General features: G+C 48.2%; 1 protein-coding gene across 6 annotated transcripts in view; it reads left to right on the top strand.

Annotated features, from left to right (window-relative positions):
• The window catches only part of NRXN2 (neurexin 2), a 221,523-nt gene that overhangs the window by 43,203 nt on the left and 165,753 nt on the right, over positions 1-12,567 (top strand). For all 6 annotated transcript variants that reach the window (XM_038764062.1, XM_038764060.1, XM_038764058.1 and 3 more), the window contains exon 6: positions 3,959-4,003. In XM_038764062.1, coding sequence (XP_038619990.1) covers positions 3,959-4,003 — 45 coding nt within the window. The remainder of the gene's footprint in view (positions 1-3,958; positions 4,004-12,567) is intronic.

The raw sequence follows: 12,567 nt of genomic DNA, 5'->3' as shown, positions 1-12,567 counted from the left end.
TCCCCACCCTCACTCCTCCCCCCACGCCCAGGTCCTGTCACCCCCAGACCACTGGCTATTTCCGACCCTTCTTTTTCTGTGCCCTTCCATCTCTCCTCCTTGACTGTTGACTTATTCACCCTTTTCTACCCAGCCCGTTAAGGCCTTATGGATTCTCTTCAGTCAAAACCCACCATTTTCCCCAATTTTAACACTGCTGCTGCTCTTCTCTAGCGATTTGGATAGCATTGCTTGTAACAACCCTGTTACTAAACCCCTGCCACCAGTTAAGCCGCGATGGGGGCTTGGGCTGCTTTCATGTCTATGACTTGGCTGTTGGCTTACTGCAAAGTAATACTGTCCCCACTGCTTGTGTGTGGGGGGATAGGGATTATGTCTGATTGGCTTCCCTTCTGCTTTCATCAGCATTTAGTGCTTGGTCTCTGGCACATAGAAAGCACTTAATAAATGCCACTACTGACTTTTAAGGCAAACTCCTAGGTGTTCAAGGAGCATTGTGGGAAATGTCTGGGTTGGCATCCTAGAAAAGTTTTTGCAGGGCCACGAATAAAGCTACTCTTTGACCTAATGGATAAAGCATGGACCTGGGGTCTAATCCTCACTCTGCCACTGGCCTGCTGTGTGACCTTGGACAAGTCACTTAACTTCTCCTCGCTTCAGTTTCCTCAACTACAAAATAGAGGGGGTTCTCCTTCCTACTTAGGTTTTGAGTCCATGTGGGACAGCGACTGCATCCACCCTAATTAGCTTATATCTATGCTTGTGTTTAGAACAGTCCTTGACACATAGTGAGTGCTTAACAAATACCATTAAAAATATGCTCCTCCTCTTCTTGTATTTTTCCATTTCCATTAATCCTAGCTGAGTTCTGGAACTCCGACAGAGTTTTCGATGATCCTATGGCCTCATATCTCCTTCTAGGTGCAATAATGAAATATTTCCAATGTTATAATGATGGTATTTTGTTAAGCGCTTACTATGTGCAAAGCACTATTCTAAGCGCTGAGGGGGTTACAAGGTGATCAGGTTGTCCCACGTGGGGCTCACAGTCTTAATCACCGTTTTCCAGATGAGGTAACTGAGGCATAGAGAAGCGAAGTGACTTGCCCAAAGTCACACAGCTGACAAGTGATGGAGTTGGGATTAGATATTAACCCTGCTAACTCTCCCAAGCACAAAGTGTTCAGTAACAAGTATCGATCGATTGCTGAATGTTCTGTATCCTCTTCTCATGTTGTTAAACTGCAGTTAAGCCACACAGCACTTTTATTTTCCCAAAACGCTTTCATGTTAGTGGCCTCATTTTAGCCTCATCATCAGTGGTATTGATTCACTGCTTATTGTGGGCCCAGTAGTGTACTAAGTGCTTGGGAGAGTATAATACAACAGAGTTGGATGACGTGTTCCCTGCCTCACAGCCTCTCTGTGAGGAAGGGAGAGGAAGGCTTTATTCCCAATTGGCAGATGAGGAAACTGAGATCCAGAGAGATTAACCGACTTGCGGAGGTTGTACAGCAAGGCCAGTGGGGATGAGTTCATACTATTTCTACCAGTGATGAATTCTATGGGTCCTTAATTGCTCCTTGTGCTCCTTACTCAACCACCTGGAGAATTTACCTGAATACCTTTCTAGTCCTTTGACAATAGGTGCCTGGAGGGTCACCAGTGCTACTTTCTTAATAATTATAATAATAATGGAATTTATTAAATGCTTGCAATATGATAAATGCTGGAGCAGTACATGCTTATCAGATGAGACTTTGTCACCTTCAGACCTCATAATCCATCTTGTCCCCATTTGACAGGTGAGAAAACTGAGGGCAAGAAAGGTTAAGTGACTGGTCCAAGATCACCCTGTAGGCCAGTGGCGGAGCTGGGACTCAACCCTGAGTCTCCTGACTTCCAGTCCTGTGCTCTTTCCGCTAGGCCAAACTACCTCCCTGCCTCTGCTGCCCATCAGGATACTTGGCTTGATCCTGACCTGGGACCACAGGAGCGGTGGGCCCAATCCCCCACAAAGCTGGGTGAACAGGACTCTCGGACTCTCACCCCTGGCCTCTGACAAGATATGAGAAGGTTAAACTGGAGCCGAAAAGACCCCTACATGAGCTCTTTGAAATCTGTCCCCCCTCAGGCCCCATCCCCATTAAAATCCCTATCCTCTCCCCACCCCCTGCATGCCAAAGGAATAATTGTCACTGTGCCCAGGACCGTTGTTGACAGGAATCCCCCTGAAGATAAAGCCGGTTGAGATGTTTCCTTGCTGTGTGTCTAGCAGGGGCTCTCCTTAGGCATCAAAGCGGGATGGGAGGAAGACGTCAGAGTGGGAGAGAGTGGGCAGGAGCAGAACCCCTCTCTGGGGAAGAAAAGCTTAAAAGTCCTAAGAAGGGGGTATGAAGTGGTGGGAGGAAGGATGGGGACATCATTGGAAGCTCAGGGAATCCAACCGCTCTAGAGGCTTGGGAGGAGGAGGAGGAGGAATGTGAACTCTGGGGAAATCAGAAGGGGGGAAGGAGTGAGATGGGATGGAAGGATGGATGATGAATGCAAGGGGAAGGTGGGAAGGAGATGGGAAGAGTCTTGGGCTCTTTGGGAATCACGAGGTAATGTGGAGTCGCTGTGGGGAGGGATTGTGGGGTGGGGGCGGTGGCCGGAAGAAGGGATGAAGTCAACATGGTGGGAGGGTGGTGGTGGCCAAGGCAACTGGATACTGTTGGGAGAAAAGATGTCTGGGGTGCTGGGGGATCACCATCTCCCCGTTCCGGTGATGTTTCACTCTACCTCTTCCTTTCGGGGCGAAGAGACACAACAGAAATGGGAGGAGCTGGGGGGGGGGGCGGTGTTCCCTTGGCTTCCCAAGACTCATTTCCTTCACCCCCCGTCCCCAGAAAAAGCAGACACTTCTCTTCCCCCACTATGGTTCTGGGCCTCTCCCCCCATCTCACGTAAAGGCCCGTCATACCCAAGGGCTAATGTCCAGGACAACTGGCGTTGCCATAGGGCCCGGTTGGTCAGTCACCCCCCAATCAGCTGGATGAACCGCCGCCAACCAGCCACCGGGCCTTCTACTAGCCTAGACGGCAACTAGTCAACCGGTTGGCCAATTGACCAACCAGCCTCGTGGCTTACCAAGCGGAGGGTGAGGCAGCCAGCTGTCAGGTTGACCAGTTAGCCAAAAAGACCGATCCAACAGCCCATCCCTCTCTCACTCCCCTCTCTTCCTCCCCTTTCCCTCACCAATCCTGTTATCCCCCTCCCCCTGCCACCCCCAACCCCTGCCACTTCCCCGTGACATTTCAGCTGACAGGACTTACTAATACCGCGTAGTGGGTTTGCTTCTTAACCCCCCTGCCTTCCCCCTACCCACCCCCCCTGCCAACCCCGTCGCCAACTCTGTGTGTGTTACTAACACGCTTAATAACCCGGGAGAGATGGTGGGTGTGTGGTGTGCGCGGGCCCAGGAACCGAACTAACCTTTCTGTCTCATCCGCGGAATGTCGGCCATCTTTGAGTCTTTGCTTTCTCGGTCCAATTCTTTTCATTGTTTCCTTCTCTACTAACCAAGATCTCTAACTGTTCCCCCTTCTCTGCAGACGGCTCTTCGGGGAGCGGGACTCGGGGTGGGCGGTGAGGGGTGGAAGGAAGATCCAGGGAGGGGAAGGCCGGGCTCGGAAAACGAGGGATTTAGATTTTCTTTTCATTTTTTCTTTCCACTAGAATTTTTATTTTCTTCTTCAACATTAATGAGAGGCCAGTTGGGCCCGGGGATTGCGAAGAGTCCGGTAGAGCAACAACAAAATATATATATATATATATTTCTCCTCTTTCCTTGAGTTTCACGATTGGTCATTTTATTTTTCTTTTCTTTCATTTTGTTCTTTTGTTTTGTTTTGTTTTTGCCACACGACTCCCCCCCTCCACCTTTCCCCCCTCCCCTCCCCTCATATCTCCGGTGAAGCACGCAGGGATTGGACACGCTATGGTAAACAAACTGCATTACCTGGTAGATATCACTCTAATTGTCTTATCGTTTGGTTTGCCGTGGGTTTTTTTAACTGTTCGATTCTCCTTCTTTCGTTTCCTTTCTTTATTGGTTGAGTTCCCCCTTCGTTCTGCTCTTCCGATTGGTTCTTGCGTTCTGGACGATCTCTGGATTTTCTTCTCTCTCCTGTGTTGTTTTCTCCTTTTTTTCTCTTTCTTTTTCCTTTAATGAAACAAACGAGACCAAAAGTCAAATGGATATCTAAAAAATTTGGCCCTCCCCGCCCCTTCCCCCCCACCAACCAATTGAGCCCCACAGCCAGAGGGTACTTGGCCGCCCTCGGGGTCCCACTCTGAGGTGGGCGGCCTTGGCTAGCCCCGGGCACTTTGCTTTTTCTCTTTTTCTTCTTTTTTTCTTTCTTTCTTTGGTTTAATTTCTTTCTTGGTCTCCTGAAAATCCATGGAAAACACCATCCCATGACACGCTACTGCTCTGCTCACCGTTAGTCCCCAGACTGGGACCCCTCGGGGCTCAGAGGGGGGGCCATGGGCCAGACCCCCTTGGCAGTCAGCTGAGTTGGGGGGGATCTATTAGGTCGTCGGGGGGGATCAGACTGGCATGTCCGGGGTTGGGGGGGGGCCCTGCAAAGCCCCGTCAGGCCTGGCATCACCCTAGCCAGCTATTGGCATTAGGGTCTGTCCCATTCCAGGGGTCCAGGCTGGCTGCCGGGGGCAACCGGCCTCCTCTCTCTGCTCCAGGGTGGGCTCAACCTCTCTCCCCCTCCATTCTGCATGGCATGAAGGGTCTTTCTCCCCCCACCCCAGGGACAATGTCCTGTTCTCCCCCAAACCGCTCTGCAGCTCCCGACTAACACTGTGTCTCACATTGTCTTCCCTCCTCCATCTCGCCCTCTCCCCCGCCAACCCTGGTACCTCGCATGCTCTGGGGAAGGGGCTGATTTTCTTCCAGGTTGGGGAGGAAAGACTAGGCAGGGGCAGAGGATGGGGTGCGACCTCTGGGCTTTCCTGAGGATGTGTGGGGGCGGTGACTGCAATCATGTGTGTAATTGCGGTGACTGTGTGCGTGTGGGGGGGGTGGGTTTGAGTGCTGGTGTGTGTGGTGTATGCATATGTGGTGTGGTGCTTGGTGTGTGTTTGTCGGGGTGAGGGTGGGCATGTGTGGTTTATGCATGGGTGGTTTGGTGAGTGGGGGTGTGTGTCATATATGCATGTGTGATGTGTGTGGTTGTGTGTGAAGGCGGGCCTGTGTGGTATATGCCTGTGTGCTGTGTTGCCGGTGTGAGTGCAGGTATTTGTGGTATATGTAGGCGGTGGTGTGTGTGGAAGTGGGGGCTGAGTGTTGGCGCGTGCATGGGATGATGAGCGAAGGGATAATAATAATAATGATCAATCAATCAATCAATCGTATTCATTGAGCGCTTACTGTGTGCAGAGCACTGTACTAAGCGCTTGGGAAGTACAAGTTGGCGACAAATGGTCCCTACCCAACAGTGGGCTCACAGTCTAGAAGGGGGAGAATGATGGCATTTATAAAGCGCTTACTATGTGCAAAACACTGTTCTAAGCACTGGGGAGGTTACAAGGGGATCAGGTTGTCCCACGGGGGCTCACGGTCTTCATCCCCATTTTCCAGATGAGGTCACTGAGGCCCAGAGAAGTGAAGTGACTTGCCCAAAGTCACACAGCTGACAATTGGCGGTCGGAATTCGAACCCATGACCTCTGACTCAAAGCCCGGGCTCTTTCCGCTGAGCCACGCTGCTTCTCATAGCAGTGTGAAGGGATGGGTTTCCAGGCCAGTGGGAGGACAGATGATGAAAGTCGGAGCGATAAGGGGCTTCCTGGGAGGTTCACACAGGGCCTTTGGCCTATGATTGTTTGTGTGCCCCCTCCGAGGTGGCCGACTGAGTCCGCTCTGGGTCTGTGACCCCTCGGCAGCCCTACGGCCTGTACCACAACCTTCCGTGGGTCCCCCGTGTTAAACTCCTGGTGATGGGCTTTATTGTTATTTTGTACTCTCCCAAGCACTTTGTACAGTGGAAAAGAGCCTGGGCTCTGGAGTCAGAGGTCATGGGTTCAAATCCCAGCTCCGCCACTTGATGATGATGGCATTTGTTAAGCGCTTACTATATGCGAAACACTGCTAAGCACTGGGAGGGATACAAGGTGATCAGGTTGTCCCAAGTGGGGCTCACAATCTTAATCCCCATTCTCCAGATGAGGTAACTGAGGCACAAATAAGTGACATGACTTACCCAAAGTCACACAGCTGACAAATGGCAGAGCGGGATCAGAACCCATGACCTCTGGCTCCCAAGCCTGTGCTCTTTCCACTGAGCCACGCCGCTTCTCAAAGTCAGCTGTGTGACTTTGGGCAAGTCACTTCACTTCTCTGTGCCTCAGTTCCCTCACCTGTAAAATGGGGATGAAGACTGTGAGCCCCCCGTGGGCTTGTAACCTTGTAACCTCCCCAACGCTTAGAACAGTGCTTTGCACATAGTAAGCGCTTAATAAATGCCATCATCATCATTAACAGGGAGCATACAGTAAGTGCTCAAAAACTAGGATTGAATGAATGAATGAATTAATTAATTAATGGGTTCGGCCTGCCGTCTGCAGCGTGGCTCAGTGGAAAGAGCCCGGGCTTTGGAGTCAGAGGTCATGAGTTCGAATCCCAGCTCCACCACAAGTCTGCTGTGTGACCTTGGGCAAGTCACTTAACATCTCCGAGCCTCAGTTCCCTCATCTGTAAAAATGGGGATTAAGACTGTGAGCCCCACGTGGGACAACTTGATCACATTATATCCCCCCCAGCGCTTAGAACAGTGCTTTGCACATAGTAAGCACTTAATAAATGCCATTATTATTATTATTATTCCTTCCCTGGATTGGACTCCTTGGCTGGAAGGGACAACTGGGAAGGGGAAGACCCTGGCACAATGCCACGATCCCACATCTTTCCCCGCCCATATCGGTGAACTTGTGAGAGTGAAGCCTGTAGGCACTGTTCTCTTTGACCTTGAGAATCCCTCAGAAGGAGACCCTGCCCTAAATAACAACAATAATAACATCTTGGGGTTTGTTAAGCACATACTTTGTGCCAAGTCCTTTACTAAGGGCTGGGGTAGATTCAGTCAGATCACAGTCCCTAGTCCTCATGGGGTACATAGGCTAAGAGGGAGGGAAAACGGGTACTCAATCCCCATTTTAAAGAGGAGGACACTGAGGCGTGATTTAAGGGACCCATCCAAGGTCATCCAGCAGGCAATTTAGTGGAACCCAGGTGTCCTAACTTCCAGTCCTGTGCTTTTTGCACTGAGCCCCACTGCTTCACACTCAGGCCCTTCCCCTGGAAATCACCCCTGGAACGAGTCCAAGGTCAGATGTGTGACCTTGGGCAAGTCACTTAACTTCTTTGTGCCTCAGTTGACCTCATCTGTAAAATGGGGATTAAGACTGTGAGTCCCACGTGGGACAACCTGATCACCTTGTATCCGCCCCAGTGCTTAGAACATAGTAAGCGCTTAACAAATGCCATTATTATCACCTGTGTATTTGTATATGTGTTTGTACGTATTTATTACTCTATTTTATTTGTACATATTTATTCTATTTATTTTATTTTGTTAATATGTTTTGCTTTGTTCTCTGTCTCCCCCTTCTAGACTGTGAGCCCACTGTTGGGTAGGGACCGTCTCTATATGTTGCCAACTTGTACTTCCCAAGCGCTTACTACAGTGCTCTGCACACAGTAAGCGCTCAGTAAATGCAACTGAATGAATTATCACCTGTATATCTGTATATATGTTTGTATGTATTTATTACTCTATTCATTTTATTTGTACATATTTATTCTATTTTGTTAATATGTTTTGTTTTGTTCTCTGTCTCCCCCTTCTAGACTGTGAGCCCACTGTTGGGTAGGGACCGTCTCCATATGTTGCCAACTTGTACTTCCCAAGCGCTTAGTACAGTGCTCTGCACACAGTAAGTGCTCAATAAATACGATCGAATGAATTATTATCACCTGTATATATGTATATATGTGTGTACATATTTATTACTCTATTTTATTTGTACATATTCTATTTATTTTATTTTGTTAATATGTTTTGTTTTGTTCTCTGTCTCCCCCTTGTAGACTGTGAGCCCACTGTTGGGTAGGGACCGTCTCTATATGTTGCCAACTTGTACTTCCCAAGCGCTTAGTACAGTGCTCTGCACACAGTAAGCGCTCAATAAATACGATTGAATGAATGAATGAATGAAGTGGGGACCAAACTTACTGTAAAGGGCAGTGATTTCTCTCCCTTTAGACTATAAAGTTGTAGTGGGCAGGAAACATGTCTATCATCTCTATGATATTATACTCTCCCAAGTGCTTATTAGAGTGCTCAATAAATACCGTTGATTGATTGGATCAAATTTCCTGCAGAGATAGCGGCTGGCATGAGTTCATTCAATCAATCGTATTTATTGAGCGCTTACTGTGTGCAGAGCACTGTACTTGGGAAGTACAAATTGACAACATATAGCGACCCAACAACCGGCCCACAGTCTAGAAGGGGGAGACAGACAACAAAACAAAACATGTGGACACATGTGGACACACAAAACAAGTTCACTGAGGGCTGGTGGTTAATGTTGACCCTTAAATAATAACTTTTGTGGCATTCGTTAAGCGCTTACTTTGTGTCAAGCAATGTACTAAGCACTGGGGTAGACACAAGCTAATCAGGTTGGACACAGTCTCTGGCCCATATGGGGCTCATAGCCGAAGTTAGCACACAGTAAGTGCTCAATAAATATGATTAATAATAATAGGACGGAAAACAGGTACTGAATCCAGGACTGAAACCCAAGTCTTCTGACATCCAGTCCCTTGCCCACTAGGCCACACTGCTTCTGCTGCTCTAATCTGACAGATAATAATCAATCAGTCATATTTATTGAGCGCTTACTATGTGCAGAGCACTGTACTAAGTGCTTGGGAAGTACAAATTGGCAACATATAGAGACAGTCCCTACCCAACAGTGGGCTCACAGTCTAAAAGATTGTGATAATAATTATGATGGTATTTCTTAAGTGCTTACTATGTGCCAGGCACTGTACTAAGCGCTGGGGTAGATACAAGCTAATGGGGCTCACAATCTTAATCCCCATTTGACAGAAGAGGTAACGGAGGCCCAGAGAAGTGAAGTGACTTCCCCAAGGTCACACAGCAGACAAGTCTCACAGCGGGATTAGAACCCAGGTCCTTCCGACTTCTAGGCCCATGCTCTGTCCACTAGGCCATAGCCTCCAGGGAGATACTTCCCAAGCGCTTAGTCCAGTGCTCTGCACACAGTAAGCGCTCAATAAATATGATTGAATGAATGAATGAGATGGGTGGGAGATGACTTTGAGCCTAGTCTGTGAGCCCGTTGTCTAGACTGTGAGCCCGTCGTTGGGTAGGGACTGTCTCTACATGTTGCCAAATTGTACTTCCAAGTGCTTAATACAGTGCTCTGCACACTGTAAGCACTCAGTAAATACGACTGAATGAATGAATGAGGGAAAGGAATCTGGAATCTACTCCAGAATTCAGTACTGTGCTCAGAACAGAGTAATTGCTGAACAAATACCATTATCCTTATTATAATGAAAAGAAGCAGTGTTACCTAATGGATAGAGCACAGGTCTGTGAGTCAGAAGGACCTGAGTTATAATCCTGGCTCTGCCACTTGTCTGCTGTGTGATCTTGAGGAAGTCACTTCACTTCTCTGGGCCTCAGTTACCTCATTTGTAAAATGGAGATTAAGACTATGAGCCCCATGTGAGACAGGGACTGTGTCCAACCTGATTAGCTTGCATCTACCCCTGCACTTAGTTTAGTTCCTCACACATAGTAAGTACTTAACAAATATCATTAAACAACAACAAAAAACCACAGAAAGAAACCAGGAAGCCCCTTCTCTGAGGAAACAAATGGGTGGTTTCTCTCAGTTTTCTAAAAGGAGAGCTAGGTTCTTTAGAAGCAATGAGGTTTAATAATAGTTTTAATTTAATAATGTTGGTATTTAAACGCTTACTGTGTGCCAAGCATTGATACAAGGTAATCAGGTTGTCCCTGGTGGGACTCACAGTCTTCATCCTCATTTGACAGATGAGGTCACTGAGGCACAGAGAAGTTAAGTGACTTGCCCAAGGTCACACAGCGATAGAGCACTGGCCTGCGAGCCAGAAGGACCTGGGTTCTAATCCTAGCTCTGCTACTTGTCTGCTGTGTGACCTTGAGCAAGTCACTTCACTTCTCCAGGCCTCAGCTGCCTCAATTGCAAAATGGGGATTAAGACTATGGGCCTCATGTGGGGCAGGGACTGTTTCCAACCTGATTAGCTTGTATTCATTCATTCAATCGTATTTATTGAGCGCTTACTTGTATCTACCCCTGTGCTTAGTTTAGTGCCTTGCTTAAGCGCTTAACAAATACCATTAAACAACAACAAATAAAAAGCCAGAAAGGAACCAGGAAGTCCCTTCTCTGAGGAACACAAATGAGTCGTTTCTTTTGGTTTTCTAAAAGGAGAGCTACGGTCTTTCCTTTCTGGGGGGACAGGGAAGTTGAAACCTCACCCAGTGGAATTGGATTAGGTGGCTGACTTTTTGTGAAAGTCCTCTCCCTCCTCTGGGGCAAACCAGGAGGGAGAAGGGGCGGTCTCTTCTCCCTTGGGCAGGGAGAAATTGGCATGAAGCCATGCCAATTGGCATGAAGCCATGCCAATTTTAGACTGTGAGCCCACTGTTGGGTAGGGACTGTCTCTATATGTTGCCAACTTGTATTTCCCAAGCGCTTAGTACAGTGCTCTGCACACAGTAAGCGCTCAATAAATACGATTGATGATGATTGATGATGAAGCTCCCGCACTGTCCCCTCTCAAGCCCCATGGGAATCCAGCCATCTTAAGCGTATCCTTGAGAAGGAGGCAGGGCACTTCCCCAAAGCCAAGGAAGCCCAGGGTCCGGGAGCTAAGCCATCTAGCCACTCAACAGCACTGGAAAGGGACTGCACTACTGGGGTGGATGGAATCGATAATAATAATAATAATAATAATAATAATAATAATAATAATAATGATAATAATAATAATAACTGTACTATTTATTAAACCCATTCAATGTGCCAGGCATTGTACTAAGTGCTGGGGTAGGTAAAGGCAAATCGGGTTGGATTCAGTCCCTGTCCCACATTGGGCTCACAGTCTTAATCCCCATTTTACAGCTGCGGCACAGAGAAGTGAAGCGACTCGTCCAAGGTTATACAGCAGACAAGTGGCGGAGTCGAGATTAGATTCTCAGGCCCATGCCGTGGTATCCACTGGGCCATGCTCCTTCCGTATCCCAATCAATCAGTCGTATTTATTGAGCACTTACTGTGTGCAGAACACTGTCCTAAGCGCTTGGGAAGTACAAGTTGGCAACATATAGAGACAGTCCCTACCCAACAGTGGGCTCACAGTCTAGAAGGGACACATTTATCCCTTTTATCAATAGGAATTACTGAGCGCTTTACTGTGTGGACAGCACCACGCTAAGTGCTTGGGAGGGCCCAAGAGTGTAGGTAGACTGGATTCCTGCCCTCGAAGAGCTTAAAATCCACTCCCCCCACCCCCCAGATTCTGAGGATTGCCTAGCTGCTTCACCCACCCACCACCACACCGGTACCCCCAAGGTAAGTGTGTTAGACCCGAACACCTGGAGTTTACTGAACAGGTCCATCATTGAGTTAGACATTGGGAGGACAAAGGCAAGACACTACCCCAGTCACCCAAACCACATCAGTAAGGGACTGAGGCAGAAGGCTCCACATTGGATAGGGATCCGGGTAAGGGTGACCATGCTCACCAAGGCACTTAGTGCAGTGGACAGCAGGTGATGAACAAGGCTATCGATTATTATTATTTTTTTACTGTGCCCTTTTGGCAACCGATGAAATTATCCCAAGCACCTAGTACAACGTTCTGCACAAAGTAAGTGCCCAGTAGACACCAGGCTGATGAGAGGCAAACACTCAGACCAACAGGCAGAAGGTGTCATCTTACCCCCCACCCAATTTTGGCTTCCTAATTTCCCCACTGGCACCTGAAGCAAGGATTCACTTGACTCCCTTGGAAGATCTGTGATGGAGATGGGAGCCTCCGTTCATTCATTCAATTTATTGAGCGCTTACTGTGTGCAGAGCAGTGACAAGGGTCTGTCATGCGTGCGTGTGTGTGCATATGTGTGTGCATGTCTCCTCTGCGTGTCTGCATATGAGGCGATCCCTGTGTTCTTTTAGACTGTGAGCCCACTGTTAGGTAGGGACTGTCTCTATATGTTGCCAACTTGTACTTCCCAAGCGCTTAGTCCAGTGCTCTGCACACAGTAAGCGCTCAATAAATACGATCGATTGATTGGTTGATTGATTGTTCTTCGTGTGAGGGTGTGCCCGGGCACCTGGTTTGGTGTCATTGTGAGAGTGATGCTTCAGGTGACATTCTTTGGTAAGAGGTTGGTGGTCAGAGGTCACCCTTGAAGGGAGGTCAG

The sequence above is a fragment of the Tachyglossus aculeatus genome, chromosome 22 (assembly GCF_015852505.1).
Source record: "Tachyglossus aculeatus isolate mTacAcu1 chromosome 22, mTacAcu1.pri, whole genome shotgun sequence".
In the NCBI taxonomy this organism is placed as follows: domain Eukaryota; kingdom Metazoa; phylum Chordata; class Mammalia; order Monotremata; family Tachyglossidae; genus Tachyglossus; species Tachyglossus aculeatus.
This window is presented reverse-complemented; position numbering and strand designations above follow the sequence as displayed.